The sequence below is a fragment of the Paroedura picta genome, chromosome 5 (assembly GCF_049243985.1).
Source record: "Paroedura picta isolate Pp20150507F chromosome 5, Ppicta_v3.0, whole genome shotgun sequence".
Classification (NCBI taxonomy): Eukaryota; Metazoa; Chordata; class Lepidosauria; order Squamata; family Gekkonidae; genus Paroedura; species Paroedura picta.
In genome coordinates, this window is record NC_135373.1 from 112,200,195 (window position 1) to 112,216,345 (window position 16,151).

At 44.9% G+C, this 16,151-nt stretch overlaps 1 protein-coding gene across 5 annotated transcripts in view; it reads left to right on the forward strand.

Moving 5' to 3' along the window:
• The window catches only part of TMTC1 (transmembrane O-mannosyltransferase targeting cadherins 1), a 186,101-nt gene that overhangs the window by 12,435 nt on the left and 157,515 nt on the right, over positions 1–16,151 (forward strand). For all 5 annotated transcript variants that reach the window (XM_077339957.1, XM_077339959.1, XM_077339958.1 and 2 more), the window contains one exon: positions 11,511–11,688. In XM_077339957.1, the coding sequence (XP_077196072.1) occupies positions 11,511–11,688 (178 nt within the window). The remainder of the gene's footprint in view (positions 1–11,510; positions 11,689–16,151) is intronic.

Genomic DNA, 16,151 nt, shown 5'->3' on the forward strand with positions numbered 1-16,151 from the left:
GCAATTAGATACTTTACTAAGAAGACATTGGGGTATTCAGTATATCCTAAGCATAATTTACTTGCTGAATAACTCACACCTTGAGATCCATAGAGACAATAGGCTTAAAGTTTAGGGCCATGCCCCATTGGGTTGGAGAAACAGGGCACTCGGCTCCTTACTGGGTCGATGCAGCTGACTTTTTTGTGAGAGGAGTTTCCCCCTTAGCTGAGCAAACCACTCTTGGACGATGGACCCACTTCCTCTTGGGTGAATCGCCAAGTGACAAAACCTTCCCAAAGTCAGACTGTCATGTAATAACTGAAGCCATCTTGGGAATCTTGTGGCCTTCTGAATCCACCCTAAATCTCCGCTTGTAATGGGAAACCACTAAAAAGAGGGCTTGCGATAACTGTGGTGGAAATTGGCTCGAAAGATGCAGGCAAAAAGTGTGCTGAATTAAAGCGATTTCCCTATTGCATTTTTTGGATGGCTTCCATTTGTGCTGCCTGAACAGGGCCAATGGTTTCATGGCCTCCTGCACGACACTAATCTGCCCAGTCTATGAATTAAGAAAAAAATAACAGCATAGATGCTAAAATACATCTAGATGTTGGAGATTCCTAACAGGGTTATAGAAGACCCTGCTGAAGATGGGAAAAATCACCATTATTTGTTTCTCTGCAACCTCACTTGGAACTTTGGTAGCCCCATCTAGGCTGATGAGTTGCTTTACTGGGCTGGAGATTGTTGTACTGACTGCATGTGTGAAATGTAGTTTACACTTCAGAATTCTGACATTTTGGGGCTGTGTTACCATGTCGTGGTCTCTAGTTTACTATCTTTTAGAAAATGTTGTTGTTGTTTATTGGGGGGGAAGGATGCACAAGGAAAATTACAAAAGCCTATAGGATCTGCTCTTAAAGATACCAAAATCTACCCTCTCAGTCTGAAGGTTTTTCTGGTGGTGTGTGGATAAAAACCATTACGGGGCCCCTGCTGATCTCTTGTTTGCTCTCTGCTAATTGCTGTGAATGAACTAGGAGCCTGGTGGTGCTTCTGTCTTTGTCTCAAGAAAATTTACTCCCTGCTCTCTGCTCACAAAGAATGGGGAAGGAATGAGCTGTAAAGCAAGGCTCCCTTTCAGAGGTCTTGTCAGATGTCTAAGGCTCTGCAGTCTTGGCTTAAAAGATGAATGGGTGTGTTTGATGTAGCATGAGGGGTTTTTTTTTGTCTTCCAGAACCTACTTTATCAAATTCCAGAAGTGAACTCTATGTGTGTGTGTGTGTGTGTGTGTGTGTGTGTAAGGAGAATGCAACTGGGTGCATGTACGCGCACATAGGATGGATGATGGGTAAATGACACATAGGAAACAAATTATCAGCCTCCTGCCCCCACCTGGTAAAAGAGTATCTTTAAAATACCGGTTCCCAGACTTTATCAGGCTGCTGCCCCCCTGGCTCCCAGGCGACATTCCTAGTGCCCCCCACACATACGTGCATGGGAGGAGCAGGCTAGCCACATGCGCATTCTTTTAGCCTCTCATAGGATCATAGAGTTTGAAGGGACCTCCTGAGTCATCTAGTCCAACCCCCTGCACTACTCACATCCCTATCACTCATCTACTGTAATCTGCCACCCCCTTGAACCTTCACATAATCAGCCTCTCCGTCAGATGTCTATCCAGCCTCTGTTTAAAAATTCCCAAAGATGGAGAACCCACCATCTCCCGAGGAAGCCTGTTCCACTGAGAAACCGCTCTGTCAGGAACTTCTTCCGGATGTTTAGATGGAATTTCTTTTGAATTAATTTCATCCTATTCATTCTGGTCTGACCCTTTGGGGCAAGAGAAAACAACTTTGCTCCATCCTCTACATCAGGGGTAGTCAACCTGTGGTCCTCCAGATGTCCATGGACTACAATTCCCATGAGCCCCTGCCAGCATTTGCTGGCAGGGGCTCATGGGAATTGTAGTCCATGGACATCTGGAGGACCACAGGTTGACTATCCCTGCTCTACATGGCAGCCTTTTAAATACTTGAAGATGGTTATCAAATCTCCTCTCAGTTGTCTCCTCTCCAGGCTAAACAGACCAAGCTCCCCCAATCTTTCTTCATACATCTTGGTCTCCAAACCCCTCACCATCTTTGTTGCCCTCCTCTGGACACGCTCCAGTTTGTCTACATCCCTCTTCAACTGGGGTGCCCAAAACTGAACACTCTCGCTGTTGTCCATGTGATAATACCTTAAGGCCTACAAAGTTTATTGTGGCAGGAGTTTTCAGGGACAAGATCCTAATTAGATGGGGCTGAAGCTCAGTGGAAGAACACCTGTGTAGCACCCACATGGTTCCCAAGTTCAATCCCTGATAGTTCCAGTTAAAAGGCAGTAGCGTGTGATATGCTGTGACCAAGGTGGGCCAGGTTAGTCCTGTCTCATCAGATCTCGCAAACTAAGCAGGGGGAGGCCTTGGATGGAGACCACCGAGGGAATCCAGGGTTGGGATGCAGAAGAAGCCAGTGGCAAACCAGATCTGCGTATCTCCTGCCTTGACAACCTGACAGGAGTCCCCGAAGCCAGCTGTGATGTCACCAACAAAACAAAATATTCCCCCCCACCTTTATCTACCAGCATCATAGAAAGAGCTTGAGCTCTGAATATGTGAAAAGAAAGCCAGTGTGATATAGTAGTTAAGAGCTGCAGCCTCTAATCTGGTGAACTGGGTTTGATTCCCCTCTTTTCCACATGCAGCCAGCTGGGTGACCTTGGGACAGTTACAGTTCTCTCAGAGCTCTCTCAGCCCCACCTACCTCACAGGGAGAGGAAGGGAAGGTGATTATAAACTGCTTTGAGACTCCTTCGGGTAGTAGAAAGCAGAGTATAAAACCCCAGCTCTACTTCTCTATAGTTCTAAAAACACTTTCAGCTACTTCCTTCCTTGCGGGATTGTTTGCGACTCTGTTAAAACCGCACAGAAGATAGCTGTTAATTGTTAATCTGGGTCTGTTCTCTTCTTTCTCTGACCTTTGGGCTGGCATTTTCTCCTCTTGAATTTTTTTTTTGTTTCCGTTTCCAAAACTGTCCATTATTGGGCTGTCTGCGGCCTGCCATTTGGCTTGTTTTATCCAGAGAGAAAACTGGTCTGCCAGTAGGCTATGGAGGGAGTCTGAAATACAATCCTATAAATGCCCCACAAACACTAAATAGCAGGAGCTGTAGGTCGTTTGGGAGGAGTAAGCCCTGAAGTGCATATTAATGTAATTGGGGTAATGTGTAATTTGCCCATTAGGCAGCTTAATAGCTGGAATGGCTTGTTCTGTTTTTCTGGCTTGTTTCTACAAGCAACGAGTCAAGTTTGTTTTCTCCCCCCCCCCCCCCTTCGTTCTCAGAAGGGTTGACAAATGTAATGAAAACGAATAAGCCTGGAAAACAGCTCTTGTGCCTTCTCCCTCACTCTCTTCCAAGTTTAGCTCTCCTTGGTCTGGTTTTGTTTTGGAAACTGTATCTAAGTTTCATTTAGGTTTGGAGATATTTTATAGAAAGTACAGCAGAGACGTTCGTATAATTAAAAAAAAAACATCTGTATGTAGTTAGATTTCTAATTCTTGATCCAGATAGAAAGACCAAGTGGAGGTGAATGGACAACGAAGCAGGAAAGTGGGGTGGACCATCCAGGGAAAGACGGTATGTTTCTTTTCTTCCTTCCAGCTTGGTGTAGCGGTTAAGAGTAGAGGCCTCTAATCTGGAGAGCCGGGCTTGATTCCCCACTCTTCCTCCACCTGCAGCTAGCTGAGTCACTGTGGGCCAGTTACAGTTCTCTCAGAGCCCTCTCAGCCCCACCTACCTGTTCTGGGGAGAGGAAGGGAGAGGACTGTAAGCTGCTTTGAGATTCCTTCACGTAGTGAAAAGTGGGGTATAAAAAACAACGCTTCTTCTGAGAAATGGAAAATGCTGGAATTTAGCATGAAATGCTAAACCAGTCTTGGGCGTCAGGTTGCCAAGTTGCAACTTGGAGATCCTTCATGTCCTTGCCACAGCAACCAGTTAGGAATGGATGCAGCTTGTGTATGGAAGAGTATGCAGTTGTTAGAACATCCTGTTATACACCTTTCCTAGTTGGATCACCCATTTTCCTGTCCATTTGGTTGAAAGAAGCGGGAGGCTCTTCTTACCCTACAGTAGAAATCTCGTAAGATCTCGAAAGCTAAGCAGAGTCTGCCTTGCTCAGTATTTGGATCGGAAACCACCAAGAAAATTCAGGATTGTTATGCAGAGGCAGGCAATGGCAACCCCCCTCTGAATATCTCTTGCCTTGAAAACCCTTATGAGGTTACAATAAATCAGGAGTGGCCAAGCTGTGTCTCTCCAGATGTCCATGGACTACAATTCCCATGAACCCCTGACAGAAATGCTGTAGTCCGTGGACATCTGGAGAGACACAGCTTCGCCACCCCTGCAATAAATCAACCGTGGCTTGACAGCAAAAACAGAAGAAAAAGATGGCGGGCAGTGGTGTAATGTGCTGCAAAAAGCTACAACTGTAGAATGTGTGGAGACAGCCAGCATCTCCAGGTGCCACCTCTGTGACCTTCCTTCCATCTATGATACCATCAGTTCGTCTGCCTCCCATCTCCTTTTGGTCTAGGGCCTCTTCTGCATGATGGATAAGCTGATGAAAACTCACTAAATACATCGTTGGTTTTCTGATCTCTGCACAGAAGAGTGAATTTATTCTGCAAAACTGATTTTGCTCTGCATGGTGAACTGCCCCTTCAGTGCTTTAAGTGTCTTTTAAGCGTTGTTTCTGAAAGATGCTTTTCACCGATTCATTTCTCTCCTGCCTGCCTGAGATGATCTATTAGCCATGAAGAGTAGCTCTTTAGTTATGCAGATTAGTGACTGCATTAGAGCAGTGGTCCCCAACCTGCGGTCCGCAGCCCGGTGCTGGGCCACGGTTCCCTCTCCCCCCCCCCGCAGTAAAAAAGTTCCCAGGCCTCAAGCTTGCGGCCCGGGAAGCTTCTTACTGCGGGAGGGGGGGAGAGGGAATAAGGGCCGCGCTGCGCATCGCGCATGCGCGGCCGAAATCGTGCATGCGCGGCACTTTTGCGCATGCGCGAATTCGGCCGCGCAGCACGCATGTGCGCATGTGCAATGCGCGGGCGCGGCCATGCATGCGCGCTGCGTGGGCGTGGGCATCGCCCTGCCGGTCACCAGCCAAAAAATGGTTGGGGACCACTGCATTAGAGAACAAAGCGGAGTGGGCAAAACTACAAGGGGCAGGGCTATGAATTGTTTCACACAGAGAGCATTGCAATGTAGTTTTTCAACATATATTCAATGCAGAACAACGATTGTAATATAATAAAGCGGTCTAAACTGGTTGTTCTTAAAACTGTTTTATTTGGCTCCATGCGGAATACCTCTAGTTCTCTAGGTGGAATGTTTTCTGCAGGCCCTTGATTGGAGGAGCAACCACAAAAATGTTGTTACTGTCTTTTTGTTCCTGGCTGCGGTTTGGGTGTCTTGGCCTCTAGCTGCTAGGTGCCCTTATCTCTTGGCATGGAAGCACACAAGCTTTTGATCATCCCATTAGCAAATTTTCCAGAGCAATTAACCCTTTCTCCTGTGCTTTTTTTCACGTTGAAAATGCCCAACTCCAGGCTGCTTTCATTCCGGCTGAGGAGAAATTGTGGGCACTCCCCATCCCTGAGAAATTGCCATCCCATCCTCTGCCTTTGTTAACATTTAAGGAAATATCTCTTTACAAGGCTTCTGGGACTGCATGACGTCTGTACTGACACCCGTAACCACCTAAAGATTCTTGCGAAGGGCAGAAGTGGGGAAGGATCGCCATCCCCCAGTGCCAGATGTTCTCGGAAGTTTAATTGTCATTTAAGAGCTTTTAATCAAGGACTTCATGCGCACGTCCGTATATCAGCCTGCTCAGTCTGCCTGTGTGTCTGGATATCGGTTACCCAACACTATCCCAATAATGTTTCCGGATTGCACTAGTCCAGAGTATAAGCCAGAGACTAAAATAACAAATTAGCTCTAAATAAACGCCGCTTTTGGAGAATTTTATTACAGGACCGAAATCCATCACTGTTGGCTTTCCAAAGCCTGGCATCTCCCTTCTGAAAGTACGAGGAGACTTGTTTCTTGTGTTAATTTCTCCACCTTTCTAGGGCTGTATCTAAGGGCCAAGCTCCACATCTGGGTTCCCCTAGGTTGGGTGCCCCACAGCTGCTGCAGGGAACAGCTTTCAAAAATCAGAGAGCCCTAATGGGCTCAAAATGGGCTCAAAATCAGAGAGCCCTAATGGGCTGTGGAAAGAGAGTGTTCCTGTGCCCCCTCTCCAGCTGTTTTCCCCTTTGGGAACACCAGTAGGGTGGAGTTATTTCTGAACAGCCGAAATGGGGGAACACCCCTTCCCCTGGTTCCGGGCTGTTTCTGCAGGGGAAAACATCCGGGAAGGGCAGGAACTCTTCCTTGGTGACATCCCAAACCTTTTTAGATTCTCATTGATTTTTAAGTCAAAGCTGTTCCCCAGAATTGCTCTGTGGCTTCAGAGAGCCCAGCTTGTTAAAAACCCAAACATGTAGTTGGTCCCTGAGATGGGACGGAATCCTGCCATACTGTATTATACCTTCCTAGTAGAAAAATGATTCTGGAAACTGTGTGGGAGTCGGTGATGCCCATTGGCCGTATCCCCTGTTTCCAAATGCAGCTGGCGCGAGCCTCTGTGCCTCTCTCTTTAAAGATTAAGCTCTCTGTTGTTCCCTGGCTGATCAAGACAGGTTTATTGTGAGCAGTTTGCATGTGTGCAGAACCGGTGAAGTGAAGCTTCTCCTGTGAGACGGTGGAGCATTTTGGTGCATCAAGCACAAATGCAGGAGAAAATCACTGAACTGACATCTTGGAACCAGAGCCGGGCTTTGTGGCAGAACATCTGCTTGGCATGCAGTAGGGCCCTGGTTCAATCCCCAACCACTCCAGTTTATAGAGTGAAATAGCAGGTGATGCGAAGGCCATGCATCGGAGACTCTGGAGAGCCACTGACCTTGATTGACCTTGATAGCTGTGTAAGGCAGCTTCATGTGTCTGTCATGTGATAATTCCTGAGGAAGTATTTCAGGATTTAGTTTTATTTGGGTAAAAAGGAATAGAGACTTTCAGTGTCTTTGCAGTATTGGTTTACTGATGTGCAAGCAAAGCGTATTGAGTACAAGATGACATACAGCAGGTATTGGGGCCCTTGGCTCAGGCAGGCTTTGAATGCGGGCAGTCCTGGGTTCAGTCCATGGCCTCTTCAGTTAAAAGGGTCAGGAAGAAGATGGTGTGAAAGATCTTTGCCTGAGACCCAGGAGAGCCACGGTCCATCTGAGAAGACAATCCTGACCTCAATAGACCAGTGGTTTGACTCAAGTGTAAGGCAGCTTTGTGTGTTTATGGCAGAAAGTAAAATTTCTCATCTTCCTTTGGATTTTCCCACAAAAGCAACTTTGGGCTCTGAAGTCCCTCCAGAGGCAGTAGTGTAGTTCAGGTCAAACTGCGGCTCTCCAGATGTTTGTGAACTACAATTACCATGAGCCCCTGCCAGTATGACCAATTATAGCAACAATGCTGCAAGGTAGATCTTTAATAAAGACTGTATGCTCTGTAAGCCAAAAGATAAATTTCTTTCATCTATTTGGAAAAGCAGGGGGCTGCCTGCTAGGCTCTCGCATAGCAGTTACACGGAGAGTGTAAGCGTCCTTGGCAGACTGGGGATTCGAACCTGAATCTCCGAGATCCTAGTTTTGCACTATCACTGCACCATGCTGGCTTGTAGAAGACCGCTTGCTTTGTGCAAAGAAGGTTCTAAGCTCAGTTGCTGTGTTTTCATAGTTGTGAAAGGTTGACTGCTTCTGGATAAACAATTCAAGTCCAAATCAAGATACAGGATGATTTTGACAGGCTGAAGAACTGGGCTGAAACTAACAAAATGAATATCAACAGAGATACATGTGAAGTTCTGCATTTAGGCAGGAAAAATCAGTCACCTAATTAAGGGATGGGAGAGACTTGTTGGGTAGTAGCACGTGCCAAAAAGATCCAGGGTTCCTCGTAGACCAGGGGTAGTCAACCTGTGGTCCTCCAGATGTTCATGGACTACAATTCCCATGAGCCCCTACCAGCAAACACTTTGTATTGTAGCCCATGAACATCTGGAGGAGCACAGGTTGACTACCCCTGTCGTAGACCATGCACTGAGCATGAGTCAGCAGTGTGATATGGTAGTTTAAAGGCCAAATGCAGTTTTGGGCTGCATCCACGGAAGTACAATGTCCAGGGCATGTAGTGTGGTGGTATTGCTTTACTCTGTTCTTGTTAAAGACCTCACTTGGAGTATTGTGTTCAGTTTTGGATGCCACAGTTTAAGAAGAATGTTGACAAGCTGGAACATATTAAGAGGAAGGCAGTGAAGTGGTGTGAGGTCTGGAGACCAATTCCTATAAGAAAAGGTTGAACGAATTGGGTATGTTCAGCCTGAGGAGGAGACAACTGAGGTGATACACTAGCCATCCTCATGTATTTGAAGGCCTGTCATGGAGCAGAGTTGTTATTTTTTTGCCCTGATAGGTTGGACCAGAACAAATGGATTGAAATGAAATCAAAAGATTTTTTGGCTAAACATTAGGATATACTTCCTGCTGGTTAAAAAATTCTTGAGTGAAAAGAGCTTCCTTGGGAGATGGTGGGCTCTCCTTCTTTGGAGGATGGTCATCTGATGGCAATGCTGATTCTGTTCATTTTAGGCGCATTGAGAGAGGGAGGGCGTGAACAAGGGATGAACCAGTGTTCGGCTCTTGTGACTTTTTCTTGCAGGCCCAAGGTTGTGCTGATCACCACTTTGAGTCAGGAAGGATTGGCCCAGGGATCCTGGAGGGGGTTTGCTCTCCTCTGGGTATAGAGCAGGGGTCACTGAGGAGGAGTGTTTGTGTGTGGGGGGGAGAGGTAGTTGTGAATTTCCTATGGGGGTCTTAAGACTGGATGACTCATGAGAGGGGTACCTTCCAGCTCTAGGTTTCTGTGTTCTCCCCCCATTTCAGCATATCTTTGCAAACTTAATTATAAACATTTACATAATTATTCCGAAATAACATACAATTCATATTTGATGATGCAACACCCTGATATTTAACCTTTTCAACTTTAAAACCCATATTCTCCATCTGTTCCATCTGGTCTTGCAAATTCTTTTTTTTTTTTTTTTGTTAACATCTTTGCTTCTTCTTTGTTAATTTAAAATCCTACTGAAGCACTAAAAGATGTTAACACAAAATACGAATTCACAAGACCAGATGGAACTGATGGATCCTTTCATTTTGTCTTATATGTCTCTCTTCAAAATTTCCAACAGCAATATAAACTTGAGAGGTGAGAACGGACAACCTGTCTTGTTCCTTTATGAGTCTTGCATGATTTAGTTTCACGATTCACTGTTATTTGTGCAGACCGTGAAGGATAAATTGACTTCACCCATAAAAAAAAATTATCTCCAAAGTTCATATCTTCCAGAACCCAAAAACGAAAAGTTCAGTTTAGATTGTCAAAAGGTTTCTCCAAGTCTAAGAAAATCAGTGCCGCTTACTTTTCAAGAATATATATATATATTTTAACGTCTTTTACCTGCCCCCTTGGTAAAACAAACATACAAAAAGCCCACACTGATTTTCATGAATAAAGTCTTGCAAGATCTTTTTAAGTCTTTCTGGTAAGATTGTAGTGAACAACTTACAATCATTATTTTAAAATGAAACTGGTCTTATAATTCTTCACCTGTGCCAGGCCTAGACCTTCTTTAGGTATTAAGGTTTTATTAGCTCTTTTCCAAGACATATTTCCGCCTTGTAAAATAGAGTCCGTTGTTGTTTGTAAAGGTTGCAAAATTTCATCTTCAAAGCATTTATAATGCAAACCAGGTAACCCATCTGGACCAGGCACCTTTCTTGATCTAAATTTTTATGGCCTCTGCCATAAAATTTCACTTATTGAAATTCATAATCAGTCTTTGCTCTTCTGTAAGCTTTGATAAGTTTTGTTTTCTTAGATGTTTATTGATTTTTGCCAACAGGAGGTCTTGACCTTTATATAAATTAGAATAATACCTGAAAAAGATTTTTTTGAACAAACACATTCTTAGTTATTACATTATCACCTTCTTGCAGTTTCCAAATCATTTTCTTTTCCTTAATTTGTATGCCAACCATTTCCTTGGCTGTTTTGCAAACTCTAAAGTTCTTCTGTTTAACATAATTCACTACTGTGAATTTTAATTTTAATTTTAAAATTAAAGTTCGCTGATGTAATAGTTTATTCTGTTTCTATTGGCAATGTGGTTTGTCTTGGTTTTGCTTTGTAAGTTCTCCACAGGCTACAGTGTCAAAGTCTGTTGGTGGAAATAATGTATTTAGCTTGAATAGAATTCATTTGGATTTATATCCCGCCTCTCACGACTTTTGTCGCCCCGAGGCAGCTAACAGTTAAAACCATAAACCAATACCCCATAAAACTGTAAACAATACATAGAGTACCCCACAAGATGGCGGAAACAATCTACCCCAATTGGTGTAATGGTGTAGAATAGTGATCCCCAACCTGTGGGCCGCAGACCGGAGGTGGGCCGCGAAGGATGCCTTCTCCCCCCCCGGGGCCCTTTACTTCATCCCCCCCCCGGCCCTTTACAACACACTTTGGGTGTCATTGTCTCCCATCACTCCCAGATGCAGAGAAACAAGCTCAGGGAAAATAAAATGTTCCTTATGTTCATTGTTGTGGCGTGTCTGTACCTTATTTTGAAGGGATGTTTAAACATTACCATAGCGACCAGAGAGCGTTAGGGAAGTGGTTGAGAGTAGAGGAGTAATCTACCCCCCCCCCCACCGGGCCTCAGTAAAATTGTCAAGCATTGAGTGGTCCCCGGTGATAAAAAGGTTGGAGACCACTGGTGTAGAATATGGTTGGGAAGCATAGCTGCATACACATCCACTCAAGGCCACTCCCCACCCCCTCCAGGCCCCCCCATTGGCCATTTTGGGAGAGGGGATCAACATGCCCGTCTATGGTCCTATCACACGATAAATATTTGATACATTTAAAATATATATATTAAAAATTAATTTTAACTCCCACCCATTTGGGAAACCATTCCAAGGCTGTCAAGTGACCCCAGGGTTCTAGGTAGAGTTCAGGCTTGATTTGATTTGGGACCCACTAGCATTTCCTAAATAATAGTATTCTCTGGGCCTCCAGGTTGAGAAAGAGTTGTTCTCAATCAGAGCATACAGGGTTGGATGATCTAGTTCCCTATGAAGCTGGTTCATATATTCACAGGCACACACAATCATGCCATAAAATCTTTTGTGGGCTAATTAAAAAACCCTTTGGAGAATTTTATTTGCCGCTGGCATATTGTCAGTGTGTTTGAATGCTGTGCTGTTTCCCCTCAAACTTCCAGGTTGATACGTGCCATTTTCTTTTCTTGCAGGCTGAATATCTTGCTGGCTGGCATGAACCCCTTCTATTTCCACGCCGTGAATGTAGCCCTGCACTGCCTGGTGACCCTGCTGCTGATGTACACTTGTGACAAAGCTGTTTTCAAGGACAGCCGGCTGGCTTTTGTCACTGCCCTGTTCTTCGCTGTCCATCCCATTCACACTGAGGCTGTAAGTATGTGGACGACCGAGAGTTTCTTTTCTAGTTCCATGGAAAAACACAGCATCTTCCCGGTAATTGAAAACGTGATAATTTTGCCACCATAGAATGTGAAGCGCTGGCTTGCTTTGGAAGCTCCGGCAACAAAACAGGGCTCTGTTATAGAAAATAATCAGCATGACAAGGAAACTTCAGAATCAACTTTCAGGGCTTGTCGGAAGCGGAGAGAGTTGATTTGAAAGAAAAGCCTGTTTAATTTAACCAGACTGGCTTCCAACATCAATGCGTAACGATTCTGTTTTAATTCTGCCAGCAAAACCAGAGATGACACAGGGGAGCTGTGAATGAATCTTCTGATTTTTCTTTTTTAAGATGTCCAAAACAGGCACGAGGACTCTGAATCTGATCAGAGCAGCTAGTCCTAAGAAAGAGGGTCTTTAATCGTTTCCTTGTGTCTTCGCCTTGATTTAAATAATTCCTTTATATTTTTGCCTTGGGAGAGAGAGAGTGAGTGTGTGTGTGTGTGTGTTTTGGGGGGGGGGCACTACAGCATCATTAAGATTTGTCTGTTTAGCCTGGAGAGGAGACAACTAAGAGGGGATCTGATAGCCATCTTCAAGTATTTAAAAGGCTGCCATATAGAGCAGTGGCCCCCAACCATTTTATCAGCGGGGACCACTCAACATCGGGGACCACTCAACACCTTTTCCTGAGGCCCGGTGGGGGGGGGGGGTAGTTTACTCCTCTACTCTCAACCACTGGCCTAGCGCTCTCTGATCGCTATGGTAATGTTTAAACATCCCTTCAAAATAAGATACAGACACGCCACAACAATGAAGTGTGTTGTAAATGTAAAGGGCTGGGTGGGGGGAGAAGGTGTCCTTCGGGGCCCACCTCCAATTAGTCGAAGGACCACATGTGGTCCGCGGCCCACAGGCTGGGGATCGCTAATATAGAGGATGGAGCAAAGTTGTTCTCTCTTGCCCCGGAGGGACGGACCAGAACCAATGGGATGAAATTAATTCAAAAGAAATTCCGTCTAAACATCCGGAAGAAGCTCCTGACAGTTAGAGCGGTTTCTCAGTGGAACAGGCTTCCTCAGGAGGTGGTGGGTTCTCCATCTTTGGAGATTTTTTAACCATCTGACGGAGAGGCTGATTCTGTGAAGGCTCAACAGGGTGGCAGGTTACAGTAGATGAATGATAGGGATGTGAGTGTCCTGCGTAGTGATAGGGTTGGACTAGATGACCCAGAAGGTCCCTTCCAACTCTATGTTTCTATGAAACAATTCTGTACCACTGCTCCAAACAATTTTAGAGCTCTCTTCTAAAGTTGAAAAAAGGAGGTGAGGCTTCGCTGCAACCAGCTTTTGTATGTGGTTTTATGCAATTCCGTTTCTCACAATGGCTCACATCCCAGATGGTACATGCAGGTCGCATAATTCCTAAGGTTGCCATTTTTGGGGTGGTTGAGGGGAACTCCTTCCTTCCTTTACTGTGCAGAAAAACTGGCTGGCTACAACCTTGTAACATGGATCTTACATATCACGGGTGGGTTGGCCCTGATTAAGAGCATTGATCAGTGTTGTTAGGGAAACGAAGTGGTTTCGTTGAAGAAGACCATTGGCTGCTACCTGAAGCTGAAAGAACCTCACGGCACCTGTCGTGCTGAGAGATTGTTCTGCCTTCCTTCTGGATTTTTTTTCACACGCCCACCATTCTAAAAACGGTCCAAATTACGTTGTGTCCAACAGTGTTGTAAGTATTGGGAGGTGGCCGGATTGGGATCTTGTGCATAGCTATAATTTAAAAGCTGTGAGCAGAGCCAGGAACACTGTTCAGCTGATCCAGTTGACTAATTAAAAATGAATTAAATGCTGATATATTTTTTATAAAGAAGCTGGTGCCACCACATCAAGAAAGAATATACTAGCCCGCAAAGGCTTTTAGAGAGGGAAAAGTTTCCAATTCCAAGCAAAATCAAATTTTGGAAAGCAATTTTAAGGATTTGGCTTTTTGAAGAGCTTGGTGTGTGTGTGTCTGTCTTAGGTTTCAAATCAGTTAATTTGCATAAGAATAATAGCTTATTTGTTTTCAGTAGTATCTTAGAGATCCACAAGATTTTCAAGGTACGAGGTGTTCAAGACTCTGTGCTGCTTTTATCAGGTCCAAATGTGAATGGAGATTCATGAGTCTTGATATCCTATTCCGAAGGTGAGAGGGGTGTGTTAAGAAAGGCGTCAGGAGTAGCTGTTGTACTGCAAACCAGCATGGTTGCTCTCTGAAACCAATTTGACCGATGTTCTTGTTCATTGCAGTGAGATTTCCTTAGGAGAATTTCATGGCGCTCTGATTTAACCTGATAAATACATCATTTCCCCCAAATCTGTGACAGAGCATGCCTTCCTAAATCAAGACGAGAATTTATTGTGCCTCCCCAGTTCCTGGACTTAGTTAAATCCTAAATGTACTCTAGCTCTTCTTGGTTGGCATGAATAACGTTCCGTACTTTTGTTGTAAGGAGTGTGTCCATTCTTCAAACCCAAACATTTCTTCTTCCTGTTCCTCAGCTTGTCCATCCACCTGTTCTAGTTCTCAACATTCCACCCAGCTTCCCCAGAATTCCCTCACCATCCCAAAGTAACCAATGGCAGGGCTATTCAGAGACAGTCTGCATGGTGTAGTTAGTAGTTAAACATTTCTGCATGGATCTGGGAGACCCAGGTTCAAATCTCCAGTCTGCCATGGGTGACCTTGGGCCAGGCGCACACTCTCAGCTTAACCTACCTCACCAGGTTGTTGTGAGGATAAAGTGGAGGAGAGGCAATGGGTGCACGCTGCTTTGGGTCCCTGCTGGGAACGAATGCAAGGTGTAAATGGAATAAACTAAGTTGAGGTGTGCTTGCTTTCCAGCGATGGCTAGGTCCCTCTGTTTCGCTCCTGTCCTCCAACCTGCCAATCTGCAGGGTAGTTTACAGATGATCGGGGAGTATCCTTGTCAATTAAAAGTGAGGTTCTCTGTGGTCGGCTGGCGTTATTCATGAAGCACTGTCAGTCCCAGCTTGAGGTTTTCCATCGCTCTTCTCCAGACCGGTTCTTAAGGAGGGATGCGAATGGTTGAGACTTAGGCAGGCATGAACGAAATGACACGCCTTGCTGAGATCCTTTCAGGAAAGATTATCTTTTTAATAACAAAGAAGCCTTGAGCTTTCCAGATTTCTCCCAGGCTGTTTCATGGAGCTAATCAGCCAGAATAATGCACCTTTTGGGGGGAGGCTGGAATCATGGGTTGGACAAAGAACACGGAGGGGGGTTGGCAGCATCGCTTCTTACGTTGAATATATGTTTGCTAATTCAAGGTAAGAACTGACGAAGAAAGAACTGAGAGAGAGGGAAGTGAATGCCAGAACTCCGAAGACAAATTAACTTATTAAGAGCCAAGTTTCAAGACAGGATTTTTAATTTCTTGTTATTTAAGAGGAGGTAGGATGTTGAGCTGGCGCAAATAAATTACCCAGTTCTCATCAGTTCTGAGAGTGGGAAAGCTCTCCTTGACTGTGCTGTGTTTGGTGATTAAAATTTATTTATGAATTGGGAATTGTGGAACCTTTTGTTAGCGAAGATTGCCATATAGTTAGGAATGTACTGGCTTGGGGAGAGACGGTTTTTCCCTTGTCCATTTCTTACTGGAGCAGTATTATGTTTTTAAACAGTTGTTTTAACCTTGAAGACTTCCAGAGTTATGAAGATCTTGGGAGAAGTGGGAACTTTCCCAGTGCTGCAGACAAGTTCTCTTTGCTGCGAGCTCTTTTTTTCCTTGAAAAGCCAGGGAGGTGGAATGAGACTCCCTAGGATAGAGACCAGCGGGGTATAAAAAACAACTTTCTCTTCTTGCCTTGGAAGCTTTGCAGTATCCTGGAGACTGTTATATAATGTGGGTTCCAGTGGAACAACTGGAAACAGAGAAGCAATGGAGGAGAGAGTGACAGTTTTTCCCCCTGCCCACCATTTTCTTATTCCAAATTTCCGTCTTCAGCAGTTCCTCCTCCGTGGAATTTTAAATGCACATTTTATTTTTTGCATTTAATGTGACTTGGGGGAAGAAGCTAAAAAAGCAGCAGCTTTGGTGTGAGAAAAGGGTTCAATGCCTTTGTTTTGCTTCTCCGCTCGCAATTGTGCCACCTTCCCAAGGTGTTTTTCATAACACCTGTTACATGCATCCATGTGGGGGGAGCGATTAAGAGCGTTGGACTCTGATTTGGGAGAGCCCGGTTCAGTTCTCCAGTGCGGTAGGGAAGCTTGCTGGGTGATGTGGGGCCAAGAAAACCTTGGCCTGACCTACCTCGCAGGGTTGTTATGAGGATAAAATGGAAGAGCGGAGTATGACATAAGCCGCTTTGGATCTCCATTGTGGTAAAAGGTGGGGTGTAAATGGAACAGATAATTAAATTTTACCTCAGGGTGTGTACTTCCTC